This window comes from Pungitius pungitius, chromosome 6, assembly GCF_949316345.1.
Source record: "Pungitius pungitius chromosome 6, fPunPun2.1, whole genome shotgun sequence".
Lineage (NCBI taxonomy): Eukaryota > Metazoa > Chordata > Actinopteri > Perciformes > Gasterosteidae > Pungitius > Pungitius pungitius.
Genome location: NC_084905.1, coordinates 14738735 through 14755615, shown reverse-complemented (window position 1 = coordinate 14755615; position 16881 = coordinate 14738735). Strand labels below are relative to the sequence as shown.

The 16881-nt window shown below is 42.3% G+C and overlaps 2 protein-coding genes across 3 annotated transcripts; both read left to right on the top strand.

Moving 5' to 3' along the window:
• On the top strand, window positions 1-3603 carry LOC119196746 (UDP-glucuronosyltransferase 2A1-like). Its single transcript, XM_037452711.2, has 3 exons — window positions 1-80; window positions 980-1490; window positions 1859-3603. The coding sequence occupies exon 3, from the start codon at window positions 1878-1880 to the stop codon at window positions 3480-3482; it is 1605 nt and encodes a 534-aa protein (XP_037308608.2). The 5' UTR covers window positions 1-80; window positions 980-1490; window positions 1859-1877; the 3' UTR covers window positions 3483-3603.
• A 1324-nt stretch (window positions 3604-4927) lies between these two features.
• Window positions 4928-15096, top strand: nptna (neuroplastin a). 2 transcript variants are annotated; one of them, XM_037451054.2, is made up of 8 exons: window positions 4928-5282; window positions 10069-10237; window positions 10529-10623; window positions 11016-11149; window positions 11343-11616; window positions 13133-13154; window positions 13951-14027; window positions 14186-15096. In XM_037451054.2, the coding sequence occupies exons 1-7, from the start codon at window positions 5192-5194 to the stop codon at window positions 14009-14011; spliced, it is 846 nt and encodes a 281-aa protein (XP_037306951.2). In that variant the 5' UTR covers window positions 4928-5191; the 3' UTR covers window positions 14012-14027; window positions 14186-15096. The 2 variants fall into 2 exon arrangements, with proteins under 2 accessions (XP_037306951.2, XP_062418932.1); XM_062562948.1 differs by lacking the exon at window positions 13133-13154 and having other exon boundaries at window positions 4929-5282.
• The last annotated feature ends 1785 nt before the right edge of the window (window positions 15097-16881 follow it).

Here is a 16881-nt window from a genome sequence, read left to right as displayed (position 1 = left end):
ACCAGGCCGCTGGCTGAGGGGAAGTCGGGGCGGGATGTGACCGCGCAGCGGAGTCGGGTCTACGGATCTCGCACATTAGCGTGAGAACAACAACAAAGGGCTGGAGGGTTAGGTCCTCGGTGAACACTGTCAGTGGAATTTGACAGTACTGACAGTGTTCAACTCAAAAATAATTGGATTATGTTTTATTTTATTTTTATTTTTTTTCTGTGTAATTTTCTTATTATTCAATGAAATCATTGTATTTGGAAGTGAGCACCAGCCGAGGGGCATTAGCCCTCAAGGGGCCTCAAAAGCCCCAGGGCCACTGCGTGTAGGTTGTTGTGGGGGATATTTGATTTATTATAATTTGTTTTACCGTAACAATATTTGTTGCACTACATAACTGCGGTCCTATGTCAAGCTCCAATTTTAAAACCTTTAAGATTTTTTATTTTAATATATGTATAATGCTTAATATAGTGTTGGGCTTTTATGCATTGGTAAATGTGTCTTTAATCAAATCAAACTAAATATTTTGAAACATTGCTTAGGTCAAATTCTAACTGGTAATAATTGTTTGTTTGATTGGGAGTCCTTTTTATGGTAATGATTGAATTTATTGGGCTGGCTCAGGTAATCTCGCTTCGTGACCTGAACTCCTGCATCTTTGTTATCCTTAAATCAAGCACCCATTAGGGAAAACTAAATTATGGACTATAATATGTGATAGGAATATGGAAAAAAGTATTGCATTTTAGGAGGATAAGGTTTATACAGCTGCTTCTTTTATACCATCCTTGTATTCGGTTAGCTACTCTATCTATATATTTTGGTTTGATTTACTGCTCATTTCGATAAATGGTCATATGCAACTAGCTAGCATAACAGATCAATGTGTTCTGCTCACAACAAAATACTAACTCGTGTCATTGCAGTGACATGGACCGTATGAACATTGGGCAATCACCTTTGCTTTACTCTAAATTCAACTCTGCAGTTCATCGGGGGGTCAAATCCTGTTGTTCCCGTTGGACAGAAGCCATTCGGTGAATATGAAAGAACTCAGAGGAACTCGATGCTGAAGGTCACTGTGGTCCGGGCGCCCAGTAGCTGGTTAATCAATGAAAGTCTCTTATCTACAACTCTGTCACTAATCGCCTTGGTGGATTTACTCAAAATGTTTATGTTTTCTCCCTTCAGGTAACAATAGAGAGTCACATAGCATTCAATACACTAGCTTGACACTAGATGGCCCAAAAGTTCATTGAATAGATGTTCTGTACTACACAGAGTTTATCTTTGTACAGAACACGTATTACACAACAAGGACATTTTGTACAGCAGGACACACCCTCTTATACAGCATAGCTGTTCATAGTGCATCACATGTTACTACATGCCAACTGGTCATTACTTTGAGGGACAGACTAGGGCTGCTTTCAAACTCTGCAAAAGGACCTGTAGAATAGGTGATACATCTGTTGACTTTTCTGCACCAGTAGATTGAGGTAAGTGTGACTGTTACATAATGTAAAACAGCCCAGGAATGTGCGTTCTGTTGAAACATGGTCTGTGCAGGTCTTGTAGTGGCATGTTCTGATTCCGTTAAGTTGAACAGAAGATAATTTAAGTTAGTTATCAAAGTTATTATTTCATTACTTGATTTGTATGTTTTACCCTCAATCTGGTATATGAATGAGGGGTTTGAGAAGTTTATAGAGGGGACATTTATCGTAAAGTACAAGTAAATCATGATGATGACAAGTTCAGTATTTCAGTTAGTTTAAATTTTGTTATCTACCGCTGCATTTTGTGTTTTATCAGGATTGTGAAGAAAAACAATGTGTATTTCCATCTCTTTCTGTGCAAATTGCAGGTGTGTGAAGGACGTCAGGATGAAGGTGCTTCAGTCATCTCTGCTCGTCTTTGCCTTACTATTGGTCCAACTCTCCGGTTCATTCGGGGGGAAAATCCTGGTGTTCCCATTGGACGGAAGCCATTGGGTAAATATGAAAGTTATCGTAGAGGAGCTGCATGCCAGAGGTCACGAGATCACCGTGGTTCGACCTTCTGATAGCTGGTACATCACGGAAAAGTCTCCTTTCTACACTTCTGTCGCTATTTCTAGTCCTGGTGGATTTGAACAAAAGTACTTTGAAGCCTTTTTGGCTCGACAGCTGGAGATCCGGCTTCAGAGTAGGCATGGATCTTTTTGGTCTAAAATCTGGACGGAAATCCAGATAAAGCTAGTGGTTATAGAGCAGTTCTCCCTGCTGCACAAGGGGATGAGTGAAATAGCCTCTCAGATGTTAGAAGATGAAAACCTGATGCAGTCGTTCCATGAAGCCAAATATGATGTTGTTTTGACTGACCCCGGTGTCGGTGTTGGGGCATTGCTGGCACGTCGCCTCCAAGTTCCTCTTGTCTTTAATGTCAGATGGACCATTCAAGGGGAGGCTCATTTCCTCATGGCTCCCTCTCCTTTGTCCTACATTCCTTTCACTTCAACAGAGTTGACCGATAAAATGACCTTCCCACAAAGAATAAAGAATGTTTTGAGCTATCATTTTGGGATGTACACAATGTCGTACATCACAGAACCTCATTACAAACCAGTCGTTAAAAAGCACTTTGGTCCGGATGTGGATTACTCAACGTTTTTCCTGGATGCAGATATCTGGCTCATGAGGAATGATTTTGTCTTTGAATTTCCACGTCCCACAATGCCAAATATTATCTACATCAGTGGATTTCAGTGCAGGCCCCCGAAGCCGCTCCCCGCAGACTTGGAGGAGTTTGTCCAGAGTTCTGGAGATCAAGGCGTTGTTATGATGACTCTGGGAACTTTGGTCGGGGAGCTCCCCCAAGATATCGCTGAGGAGATTGCTGCAGCGTTTGCCCAGCTGCCTCAGAAAGTCGTCTGGAGGTATATGGGACAAAGGCCAGCGAACCTAGGCAACAACACATTGCTGGTCGACTGGCTGCCACAGAAAGATCTCTTAGGACATCCCAAAACGCGAGTGTTCGTGACCCACGGAGGCACCAACGGAGTACAGGAGGCAATCTACCACGGAGTTCCTATTGTTGGACTTCCCTTATTTTTTGATCAGCCGGATAACCTCTTCAGAATAAAAGCAAAGGGAGGGGCTGTGATTCTTGATATTACCGAGCTCGACAGACGCATCTTTGCAGATGCCCTGGAGGCGGCTCTCTACGATTCCTCCTACAGGGAAAACATGCAGAGGCTCTCAAGGCTGAGCAGAGATAAGCCCATGAAAGCGTTGGAACAGGCAGTGTTTTGGATAGAATATGTCATCAGACACAAAGGAGCCCGTCATCTGAAGACTCAGTCCACCGAAATGTCCTGGTTTGTTTACAACTCTATTGATGTCATTGCTGTTTTGTTGGCAGTTATTTTGTTTGTAACATTCACTTGCATTTCAATTGTAGGGTTACTGTGGAGAATCATTTTAGTTGGGAAAAAAGTGAAACATGAATGACAGGGGAAACAAAATGTAAGATTTACCAAACCACAACGCAACAGTTCCACGTGTATGAGGTTACTAAAGTTTATGGCATTCATAAAGTTTCGATACAATCTATTCAACTGGTAGGTGGTCCGCGACCACCTACCAGTTGAGAATCACTGATGTAAATCATTTAAATACTGTAATATACTTAAATACTGTACACATATAGAGTACATCACTATTCACATTCTATTTCACTTTGTAAATTGTATTCCTTATCACTTTGTTTAGTTATTAAATCCCTTTTGATTTCTAAAATTCGAGCCAGATGACTCTTTTGATTCATCGTAGCGTGATCTCCCTCGAGGGGCCTTCAGAACTCTTAACATTACAAAGAAGGTGCAATACTACCCTGGACATAAGGTCCCTTGACGATGGCTCCATGACGCCCTCTGGTGATCAATAGTGATAACATCCCTTTGAAATAAAGGAGAAATGCATTATAGCAAAGACAAAAGCAGACTTTTTTATTCATGCAATTAACGTTGCAAGAGAAATGAGAGACCGATTTGAAAAAGTCCCAACGAATTAACTGGAATAAATAATAACCAGAGAACAAAAGAACCTGAACAAAATGAATCATGAAATCTTGGAACAAAACCCCGGAATCATAACATTATACCATTGCATCATATGAAAAAAGTAATTTGATTTACCTTAATTGATTACAAATGCACTGAATCGTGCATTCAATACAAAGGATTATTTTTGCCTCGTCCATTCTTTTGTGTTTTGTCTGGACCTTGTTGTCAATTAAGTGGAATAGATGCTGTATTGCAGTACCAGTAAACTCTCCAGTCTGTTCCCTTTGCATTATTCTGTCTGCCGTTTCCTGTATCACAACCACACCAATGAGTATGAAATGATCCAATGGCATTAACAACTGACCACAAGTGAAGTGTGTTTCGGCCACACACACACAAACTAACACTGGTTTGTTGGTGCTTGAGGAAGTCATTAGTTCAAAGAGAAATCGGATTACTGCGTAAAGCCCCGGGTGCTGTTGAGGTGAGGGCTTATGCCAGACTAAGATACTGCTTGACCCACAGTTTAAAACCTAGTAGCGGTTTGTTGAGCCTTGGGTGGCGTTACAGTTGAATCAATACCTGAGATTGACTCCTGATTGATTAGCACCAAAACATTGTCCTGTTAATTGGCAGTTAACCAAGGTAACTACTCTTCAATTTTCAAGTGCAAAAGTTAACAAAACGAGGACCTGTGGTTCCAAACACATTTTCACAAGTGGGCTCTAAGTGGTGGATGACTATGTGAAGAAACTGCCTGAGAAATAAATTGTCGTCCTTCTTGTCTATTTTAATAGAAAGTTAATTGATTTCCGCTCCACTTTAAGACGGGACGTTGTATGATGTACCGGCGCGTCTCTGCTCCGAGATCTCGCGGGATTTTAAGATAAAACGGGGTGGTTTAAAAAAAAAAAAAGAAGAAGAAGGAAAAAAAAGGTGCTTCACTTGCTGCACCGGGGGCTGAAGGCAGAGAGCCGCACAGGTAGACCGCAAAGGACTCCCGCTAGTCTACCTAGCGCCACTTGTGTCTCTGCGCCACACACGGTGCGGAGAGTAGTGCTGGAGGAGAGGGGCTCGTGCGAACCGGCCCCGCGTCACCGCATCCCGCTCGGGTCACCTTAGCGCTCGCGTGCCCGGCATTTCTTCCCGTCGAAGATGACACCTGGCGAGCGAGGAGCCGCAGTCATGTCCTACTCGGTGGCGATCGTTGGAGCCCTGCTGCTCCAGTCCGTCTCCTCTCAGAACGGTAGGAACCGCGGAGCCCTTCGCGTCATGCGGAAAATGCGGTCCTTTTTTCTTCTTCAAAGGAAGTCATGTCTTCTTTATTTCTGCAGTGGGGGCATTTTTTTTCTTCAATGACTCATAACGAGACTGGTCTTTTCTTAAGAACGATGCCCATCACGAATATCTCACCGGAAACCGGGTTTCATTACATAATCCCTCAAAGTCACACTGTAAGAAACTGCTATCAGCCGAATAAAGCGCTGCCTTTTTTGGAGGGGGGGTAATTCTCTGCGTTGGAAATAAAGGGATTTTAATAATTCCATTATTTGTCGGGCTAAAGTGGGCCAAACGGAGGCCCGTGTTCCTTAAATGTCCTTCGGTGTGTGGAGCTGCTTGTACGTGAGACATTTCTCAATGCTGCAAGGACAAGTTCTGCTCATTAGTATTGGGGGGGGGGGGGGAGTAGAAGGTGAATTTAGGGAAATGGTGTCCCAATGAAGTTTAACAGCCGTCACGGTGCTTCTCACACAACCATCATGCTGTCACGCGCGTGGGGTCTGCTCAGGTATGTCGGGAATTCAGTATACAGCCCTGTGTCATCAATCCTCCCCTCCTCCCACCTACCCTGCATCCGCCCGGGTCCTTGCGATGGAGCACAACATCTATGTAATTAGATGTAGGACCTCAGAAGTGCTGTAAATAGCCCCGGTCCATTTTGCTGCATGCTTCTATTTTTAGCGCAGAGATGCTGCACCGAGCCCATGGCATTAATGTCCTCTTGCAACACTGAATCTGTTAACTCTTCCCTGAGACCGTGCTGCACTGCAGAATGGCATTGATTCCTGATTCTCTACTTGTCAGATTGACCCCTCTGCTCAATAAATCTCATCCCCCATCAAACAGTTAACGGGCAGTTTAAACCCCTCTCAGCTCAGAGTATTTGGTGGTAGATGCGGTAAGTCTGCTATGTAGATTTGCCAAAATTCTGTAACAGTAAGTGTCAATTTATTCGGCTCCGGCCTCCCCTTGAGTTGACCATGTGTAGGAATGCATTACGCATCTCTTACACTGCACACCCACGCATCACATCTCTTCCTCAATCAGCACGACAATGGATAAAGTTCTGCTTAAACTGAATGCCTTTTTGGCTGTCTTGTCACCTTCCGATCGGCTCAGAGAATGCCCCGCTATTCTTTACACAGTGATCATATATCATTAGTTGAGTCTGATAATGACGTCCCCCCTCACACAGTTCCTCTGCAGCTGCTAATGGCTGCTCGCTTGGAAAGCCATTCCCACCAAAGTCGCCTCAGGATGTTTGTTCGACCTGAGGCAGAGTGGCTTCACCGAGGAGGCTGTTTACGTCATTGGACATATTACATTAAGGCATTTCCCGCTCAAGCTACACAAAAAAAAACCTTGAAAAAAGGTTATTGAACAGCAGAATGCAAACTGAGGATTAGTGTTTAAACAGAAGTGCTCATACGCACACAGGTCAGAGTGCAGTTATCATGACAAACATTTTCAACTTAGATATTAAAGAGAAATGTTATTTAATCAAATAGAATGAGAATAAAGTTAAGGCATAAAGGTTTTAAGATGTACTCTCAAAGATAATGTATTGACAATTTTTAAGCAATAATCAATATGGAGTTGATCAAGTTAAGTATAATTTGCACATTGGACTACACATATTGATCATCTAAGTTATTGATCTAATGATTACTAAAAAAAGAGTTATCAAAATAGCTGTTTTTTATTTCTCTTAATTGAAAATTGATCCTTCATTTGAGTTCTAATTTGAATTTCTGTCATATTTAAAAATCTTCACCTACAATATCAGAATCACTGGGCAGTGGGTGTTTGTAAAGGCAGAATTCTAAGAATTTGCTGTTAAATCGCATTGAAATCTCATTCAAGCTTGAACTCTCTTACCTTGAATTCCTTTAAATTTGAATGCCAGAACGAATACACTTCAAAGACATTTAAACGTGAAGAAACTGGAAACGATAAATATTGAAAAATGTAGTATGGCATTTACACAAATGAAAAAATAGAAAGAAAAAGTAAAAGCAGCAGAAAATAGCAGATTTTTAAGCATGTATTTAGAAAATTGATGGATATATCATGAAAAAAAAGATGACTTGCAGCCCAGTGAATTCAAAGTTTAACCATTTATTCACAATTTAAGATGAATTGGGATGATCTGAAATAAAAACCCCAACAGCAAAGCTCAACAAAGCAGTGAACCACCAACAACAACAACTTGACACGTGCGATGCCGTTTGGACACGTGTGTGCAGGACAGGGCTGCACGCTCAGCACTTTTGACACATCGGCACTATCCGAAGGGGCCGGAAGCTTCTCATTCTTATTTTTTATTTTTCACACCCAGCCCCGTTGTTCACAAGCTACTTGTGTATCGATGGAAGTAAATAATATACATCTGTCAGTATAATACAGTGTGATTCAACAATATAACCTTTTTATCAATGAACGGAAACGTGCGTGCGTGTGTGCGTGTGTGTGGTGAGGGTTCTGGTCTCGATGCACCAGTTGTGAGCTCTACAGCAGGGTTATGATGTCAGACGGACAAAACCAAAAACATGTCTTTCTGTCTTGTGAGGAGCAGCCTGGTCCGATTGGCCGTCTCATCCTCATCCCACTTTGTTGCCGTAGAGTGCTCCTATGGAAACAGGAAGCAGAGGGAGAAGAGGGGGGGGGGGGCGGCTATCACCATGCGCCCACTCGCTTCTCAGAGATGCAGTTTCTATGAATCTCCTCTCAACGGGCCTATAGATCAGGCTCAGAATTATAGCCAATCCCACCCCCCTCCCTCGCTCGTCCAATCCGTGCAGCTGGAATCAATTGCTTCACTTGTGTTGCTTTCAGTTCGGAGTGGGACACATTTATGTACCGTAAAATGAAAAGTTTTTAGTTCGCCCGGTTTCTGTGTCCCATTTTCTAAATAATTTAATAAACGAGCGCCAATGTTGCTTTATTTATAGAGATGTACTGAAAATGACAAGGTCACTCGGAGGACTTCTAGATGCCAGTGCATGCGTGAGCCCTGCACACATTTTTTTTATGATGTCATTTAATTAGACAAAATGAAGTGAGTGCCGCCTCGCACAGGCGTCCCAGCTGAATTGAATGAAAGCTTCCTAGAAATAGCCGCAGTAATGGCTTTGGCAGATCTGTCTCTCATATCTCGCTCTTTCTATACTAAGAGACTTACGCATATTTCACTGTTTTGGGTTTAGCGGTTTAATGTTCAGTGTGCTAGAGGAATCCATTAAAATAAATCAGAAATAATAAAAACAACAAAATGCAAAAGGTTTCCGCAATTTTATGTTTGCACAAATGTTCTCATAATTTTAAATATTCTCCTAAAATTAATTGAAAATCGTGGAGTTTAAGATTCAGGGGCTTTATTTCTTTTCATTTGTCTTTTTCTGCCCTTTTTCTCATAATTTTACAAACCTATGTTTTACTTTAACATAATTTTTCTCTAAGTGTCTTTTCTTATTATTTCACATTATCTTTTTTTCTGTTTGTCTTTCTGTTTCTTCTTCCCATCCAATCTTCTTTGTCACCTTCTGGCCTCTCCATCCTCCACCTGCTTTTCTTTTTTTGGTGGGTGGGCGTGGTATTCCTTGACCTGCTGTCCCCTAAACCTCCACCACCTCCACCAGCGGGCTTTGTGAAATCCCCGTTTTCTGAGACTAAGCTCACGGGTGACACCTTTGAGCTGTACTGTGACGTGATGGGAAACCCCACCCCGGAAATCCAGTGGTGGTACTCCGAGATCAACCGAGCCGATTCCTTCAGGCAGCTGTGGGACGGCGCCCGCAAGCGGCGGGTGTCCATCAGCACGGCCTACGGCTCCAACGGCGCCAGCGTGTTGGGCGTCACTCGTCTCACGCTGGACGATGCTGGGACCTATGAGTGCAGAGCCAGCAATGACCCGCGGCGCAACGACCTGCACCAAAATCCAGCCACCACGTGGATCCGCGCTCAGGCCACTATAACGGTGCTGCAGAGTGAGTGGTCACTGTAGAGGAGTAACGCCATCTTCCCATCCCTTAGCAACCAAACGTGGTGCAGCCTCCCTGGAACCTCCCTCAGGGGGAATTCATCGTAGGTGCCGTCCCTCACTAGACTTGGAGAATTAAGAAAAAAACGAAAGAACTAGAAGAATCTAGTCTTTATGTGCTTTTACCAGCTGAGGTAGCTGAGTAGTATTTTGTGCTGTGTCCTTCAGTTCAACCTTTCATCTCCTTCCTGTTTTCATTTCCACATTACTTGATTTTTCCTCTCTCCCCTTATTCTTGTTTCTGATTATATCTCATTTGTTTTTGTTTTTTTTCCGTTGTCGTGATCTGCATTATTTCTAAAACCTACAGTTTTTCATCTTATTGTTCCACTCAAAAAGTTTTCCAATATTTTGTGGCCTTCCTGGAACTTGGGTGTTTAGTCTCAACACGAAATGCATCCATACCGTGTGCACAGTTCAAGCTTAACGTTTTATTACAGAACCAGAAACCAGTTGGACGTGTTTGTTACGGATGACTCAGCCGTGGGAGTTTCATCCGAAGTGCTCCCACTTCCCAGTCACCTAAAGAAAGCAGAAAATGACTTTGGAACCCTGTACGCCCCGAAATATTTCATCCCACGGCACGACTCTATTCCTGCTGCATGTAGTATAAAGCGTGGCTGACTGTCTGAACCACCTCCAACACACCCTCAACCCACGAGTCCCATCGAGCATCACGTCTCTTCAAAGCTGATCTCTCTCTCTCTCACAGAGCCGTCCATTTCCACCTCTGAGCACACCACGCTGCCCGTGGAAGGCGACTCTTACACGCTGCAGTGCAACCTGACCAGCACCTTCAGTCTGCCCCAGGAGAGCTACTGGATGAAGAACGGGGAGGAGATCCCGGAAACACGCACCTCGAATAGGAACACCGAGTACAAGTAGGCGTCGCGGCAAACTTTACACTATAAACTTTTTGGTTTACAACTTCTGGGGGGTGTAGTACAGTGTAGTGTAGTAGTCGGACAAAAGGTCCGGCCGAGGGGGAGGGGGGGATGTAACACTGTACTCTGGGGGGGGCGGCGTAAGGCTATTACTGCCCAGAGTGCACCAGAAGTGCCGTGCGTGGAAAAAGAACACTTTTTTTTTTGTATTATTTTTAGTTTTTGCCCATTTTGTGTGTGTGTGGCAGGCTGTTGTGGGTTTACGTGAGGTGTGTTTCCGCTCTGCAGGCTGACAAAACCAAGAGGAGACGACGCCGGATGGTACATGTGTGTCTACACCTTCGAGATGTCTCCTCCGGCTAACGCCACCATAGAAATTAAATGTAGGTGTTGACGTGTGAGCTGCAGGCAGTTGTTTTTTGGTTGTCAGTTTGAAGGCCACATTAGAGATGCCCCTGACCAAAATTGCTCCGAATGGCCTTGAGCTCTCGCAGCTCTGTCATGTGACGACATGTGATTTCAAACAGCTCCGCTAGCTGCTCGGGGGGGGTGACGGGGGGCAGGGGGGGGGCAGCCTGTGACCTTGACACCTCCATCTAACCATTGCCCGGCTTAGTGGCAGCAGATGGCGTCTTGTTTGTCGGATGGCGTGGGATTATGTCGCTACGCTAAAATCTGGTCAGCCTTTTCTGCTGTTACTCGCATTGCTGTGGAAGTGGACTGACTTACTGAATCCACTGTAAGTCTTTTTTTTTTTTTTGGTATTTTGTTTTAGCTGCCCCTAACATCATCGGCCACAAACGCAGTGAGAATAAGAACGAGGGCCAAGTCGCTATCCTCTACTGTAAGTCTGTTGGGTATCCTCACCCGGCCTGGACCTGGCGTAAGTTCGACAACGGCGTCCACAGGGTATGTGATATGAAGATACACCTCCTGATATGGTGAAGTACATTCAGCAGCCAGTCCATGAAGTCCTTACATGGTGCTGTAGTAGTAAAATCATGACCCTGAGTAGAGTATGAATGCAACTCTGTCTATGTAAACACCACCAACCTAAGTCCGGAAAACACAATTAGTACATTTCTTTCTTCTCCCTAAATAGGAAATTGACAACACGAGTGGGCGTTTCTTCATTAACAGCAGAGACAACTACACCGAGCTCAACATTATGGACCTGGACATTGAGTTGGATCCAGGCGAGTATCACTGCAATGCAACCAACATGCTCGGCAGCAGCGACGAGATGATCCTGCTGAGGGTTCGCAGCAACTTGGCGCCCCTGTGGCCCCTTCTGGGGGTTTTGGCCGAGATCATCATCCTGGTCGTCATCATCGTCGTTTATGAGAAGCGTAAGAAGCCCGAGGATTTACAAGACGGTGAGTCAGGCTGTTATCATTAAAAAAAAAAAAAAGTATCTGTGGAGAAACTGAGGAGGAGTTCATCGCTCGCCGTGAACATGGATATCTGCTGAAGAGTCTTTTTTTTTTTCATCCCAAAACCGCTGTCTACGAGGCGACCATGAAAGGAGGCACACTTTAGTTAGTCTTCTGAGAAGGAGACACAAACAGAGTCACCTGACACTGTGCTGTGCCTCCATTCAATAATTCAGTCGGGCGAGGTCGACCCAACAGGCAGACACCGATACAGGAGGTCGCACCTTGTCAGGGCGATTTCATTCATTTTATATTCATGAGAAATATGATACTGCAGTTTTGCAGTGTTGGGCAGTTTCAATTATTAACGTCTTTCCAGGGATCTCATGCCGGCCCCCAGCCGCTGCAAGCTTAACCCTGATACGCAACATTTAGCTATAGAATCTGCGTTTGCCAGCCTGGGACTGTTTCTACTGAGCTCTGTGGAGTAAAGCTCTATCGTGAATAATGCATCGATGTTATTTAGTTGACCTTTTCCCCTCAAACTGAATTTTGATGTTGTCACATGCTGATCAGATTCAATGTGCATCGAATGACTGGAAGCTCATAGCTGTGGCATTCAATCAGTTTGTGACGCTGAACAGAATATTCTAGTACATCACATGGTGTTTAAGTCACCTTGAGAATCCCCACAGTCCCTTCAAAAAATGCATGTTGACCGCATTAGTCATTGAGCAAATTCCTCCTTATTTACATAAGTTAGCTTATGCTGTTAATATTTTAACAGATTGTTCCCCTTCTCCCCAAATTGCGTAACCTAAACCATGTTTTTGGTAAGTCTGAGACTTTGCATGCCTCATAAATTCTAATAAGCATTCAGCTTCATCTTCTTCCAGTTCACAGCACAGGACACACTTCTGTTCAGCCTCAACATTAGTGTCAAATGCCCTTCAAAATCTTTTGGCTTTTAAGATTTTATTTACAAATGGTGACTTTGTGTTTTTGCATCAAACCGCAGCAGTGAGATGGCATGCCAGTCACTATCAGTCACTGCTTCATTGACTTGGTTACCTTCGGTAGAAGGCTGTTATTAATGGAGCTGCTGCTCACTAACCTCTTTGAGGGAGCAGCTGTTCTTTGTAAAACCTGCCTGACTGTGCATGACAACAGTATTGTTTTATTTCATTTTTAATTTTGCCTGGTTGTTAATTTTTAGTTTTACTGTATCGTGCTGGATTTAACTGCACTGTGTTTTCGAGTGACTTTGTGAGGTGTTTTCTTGTTTTCCTGTGGCATGACAGCTGGTTTTGTTACTCCATTCGGGCTACGTTTTCATCCCGTTTTCATGTGCAGTACAATTTGAAACATGACTGTCAACCTTAGGAGCAACATGTGTCCGTGTTCTTATTGCCTTGTGCCTTCTGTAAAAATAACTGCTACTTCATCCACGTGTGCAACGTCCTTGGGCTTATTTTATGTTTTGGTCTTAATTTCTCCAAATGTTCCCTTGTTGCCTCAGGTGATGAATCTCCAGGTCCAGTGTAAGTATAAAATAACTTGCCTTCCATAACTTGTGTGTTTAACTTGTCTTTTGAGTTGTACAAGACAGCCTCAATGCTGGGTCCGAAATGACTGGGAGCATCATGTACTAGTGCTTTGCTGCATTCATATAAATCACAAGAAAATGTAATGAGTCAAGCATGCACACGTTTTACCGTCAATGTCAAGTCATTATTTGAATTGACCTGATGGGTCAAAAAGTCTTTAACTTACCACATTATCAGTCCTATGCAGTATGCAAACATTTCTTAGAGGGTTATATGGTGTTTCTATATGTTTAAACAACTAACTACTCCCATAGATAAGGAGGCTGGTGTATTGAGAGGAAATAAATGACAAAGTAGTAAAATATAGTTTGTCATTTATAAAATATATTTTTTCAAACTATGTGTTAAATAGACCTATTCTGATATTAAACAAGAAATGGTAAAAGTAAACAATTAAAATTGAAGGATAGATATAGGATTTTAATGAATATATAACTGGTCCCAGGTCTGGTCCACCACCCCCCCCCCCCTCCCCGCAGTGAAAATTAATATAATCATTGTGTTTATTGACTACAGCTGAACTACGTATTTCTTTCATTATTGATTAACAGGACATTGTGCTGATCATTTTCTCACACTATATTATAATGCTCACTCACAAAATACTTTTATCAGCTGAATAACTGTGTGCCCCTATAATCTTTTTTAAATTTTTCTACATTTAATGAGCCCTCTGCAACTGATTTTATTAGCGGTACCGACTGATTGTGTTGTTTGCTTCCTGCTAAAGCAAAACCAATTCAACCAACAACCACAAGGACAAGAATCTCCGCCAGAGGAATACAAACTAAGCGGCCCGTCTGCTGAGTGAGTATTACATTATTGAGAGGAAGCATGCTGATAAATATGTATTCTTAGCCCCGTTGCTACGGGTTACAATATGATCCACCATATGATCTTATCTACCAAAATAAGATTGCTTTCAGTGTGGTCTAACGAGTCGAATATTGTTTCTGTCTATACAGGTTGTCATTACACATGCTTTGACCATATGAAGGTAAACCAGAAAGGAAATCATTCCAGTTGTTTGGAGGATGTACCTGCCACAACAAGTATTGTGGCGGAGGAATTCAATGACGCATGCCTTATGTTATTGTTACCATTACAAACATTGTTGCTGCATGCAGTTGTTGGCGTTTTAAAGATTTTTATTTCGCTCTTATCCACTGAATTTACATTTTTACTACTTCTACAATAATGCATGCAAGACGTCGACCTTCTGTTTGATACGGAAACAGCTTTTTTTTTTTTTGCTCTTCTCTGAGAGTGGCTTCATTTAGATAATCTACTGTGTGTTCTAGAAGAAAAACAAGACTTGGCAATGTAAAGAAAATGCCAGTCGAATCTGGTATGACAGTTATGTACAGTTTTATCATACCACTGCACACCATTTTGTTAGAAAATATATGTAACGCTTTTTAAGGGCTTTGCAACAACCCTCTAAATTTGAATAAGATTTACTTTACTGTATGTATTAAATCCCTAACTATGTATCAGATCGCCATTAATATAAATACCATTCATATGATATGATGCACTTAAATCTTCAGAATAATGAAAAACTGTATAAATCGACTTTAGGAAATCTGCTATCATTCTAACATTGTTTTATAATCGTGGGTCTTGTACAGCATGGCTATTACCCTATGCAATTATTATCTATATCAATATACTGAAAACCATCGCAGCTTTTGATTTCTCTGTGACAAAGCTATTAGGATCACCTAGGGCGTGGATGGAGCCCCACCCCGCTGCATGAATTCTCTATAGCTGACGTGGGTGGGGGTGGAGAACAAAACCAACGTCTGGACTGATGCGTGTGAAGCAATTCAGAGATCCCCGACTTGTTTTTAAGAATAAATATCTGAAAAAAGGAGTGTCCGTTGACTGGAGTTTCCTTGTCGAGTACAGCCGACATTCTTTTGTGCCATTTCTGATCCAGACAAGCGGGAACATGCTGAGAACGGCGCCATCTAGTGAGGCTTTGAGGAGCTCATTTGAGGCACATTGGACATGATGATGGACTTCTGGTCAACAAGGAAACCATCTGGTGAAATGCAAAACAGCTGCAGTTTATTGCCGATGAAAATGTTGTATCTAGGATTCCAAAAACACGTTCTTTTTTCAATTAAAATGCCTTTTTAACATCTGACCGAGGATAGAAGATGAAAACGTACTTAGGGTTAAAGCTATGTTGGCTCAATAATTTAAGTTACTAAATTTTGAAACCAAGGGAAAGACTAGCACTTTATTCAAGCCCACTAGAGGTTACATTTCTTTACCACATTCTTTCCAATGTTTTTTATTTAGAAAATACAGATAATATTTGAAACATTTAAAAATGTGACACTTCGCACACTACACTACACACTGGGATAAGGTTGTCATTCTGGTTTGGGTTTTTACTAATCCTGATTTTAGGCCTGAAGTGATGAACAACTCTGCAAATACATCAACACTATCTTCAACTGTGATAACAAGGTATTATGTGAATAATAATATAATAACAATAATCTGCTGTGTTCTTCTCAAACACCAGGGGGCAGCACATTCAACACATATAATGTGTTCTTCATACCTTTTTTATCTGGTATTTTATTTGTGTAGATCTGATTCACATGATGTAATGGTAACCAATTAAAATGTTAGTGCGATTAAAAGAGTGAGTTCATTTCTAGAGCAAAAGAGACATCTGTGACTTTGTGAGGCCTGAAAGAAAACTGGGACACAACTTTTGAACAAAATGATTCAGGTACGGAGAAGTGATGTGAAGTTTCATTAAATCTGATGGTTCTCAAACATTTGAAAACAATCTTTTTTTGGACTTGTTCTACTTGCCTCTTTTGTGACTTCATCAAAAGCTTCTGCGGTCACGTTGTTCAACACAACCGAATATTTCGACACCATAATAATCATTCCCCGATGCTTAGTGATACCCCATGACGACCATTAGGCCACATGAAATCGCTGGTTTAAGGCAACCAGCCGCTAACAACCTTTCACCAAATTAATTTGCAGTGTTGGTCTTTGCCAGGAAGTATTTCATCTCGACCGACGATGTCTTCTTCAGACAATGACACACTAGAGACACAGAGAGGATTAATGCATCTGCCACAATAAAGTGAGTAGTTTGCCCAAAAGGTTGTACCTTAATATAACATCATGTCAGTAAGTAATGGAGGTTGAAACAAGTCCCCCATAAACAAGAATTAGACATTATTCCGATATACTTCTCTCTTTGAAAAGTTTGAAAGTTGATAGGAAGTTTTGGTGATTTCAATTTTGAGACAATCAATTCTTTAGTATACTGGACACGTGTCTCTCTGTCACGGTTTGGTTCTGCTCTGTCTTATTTTGTAGTTTTCATGTCTCTTGTGTTCCTGGGTAACTTCACTTCCTGCCTTGTCCCGTGATTGCCTGAGTGTTTCCACCTGTGTCCAATCACCTGCACCTCCCTTGTGTATTTAAGCCCTGTGTGCCAGTTGTCCTTTGTCGCGTCATTGTCTTCATGTCGACGGTTCATGTCAAGTCTGTTGGTGTCTCAAGTCCAGGTCCCAGGTTTTGTTTTTGGCTCCTTCCTATCTTTTTTGGTTGGAGTGATTTTGATTTAGAGTTTTTTGACAATTAAAGTCCTTTTATTTTCTCCTTACTCTGCATCTGA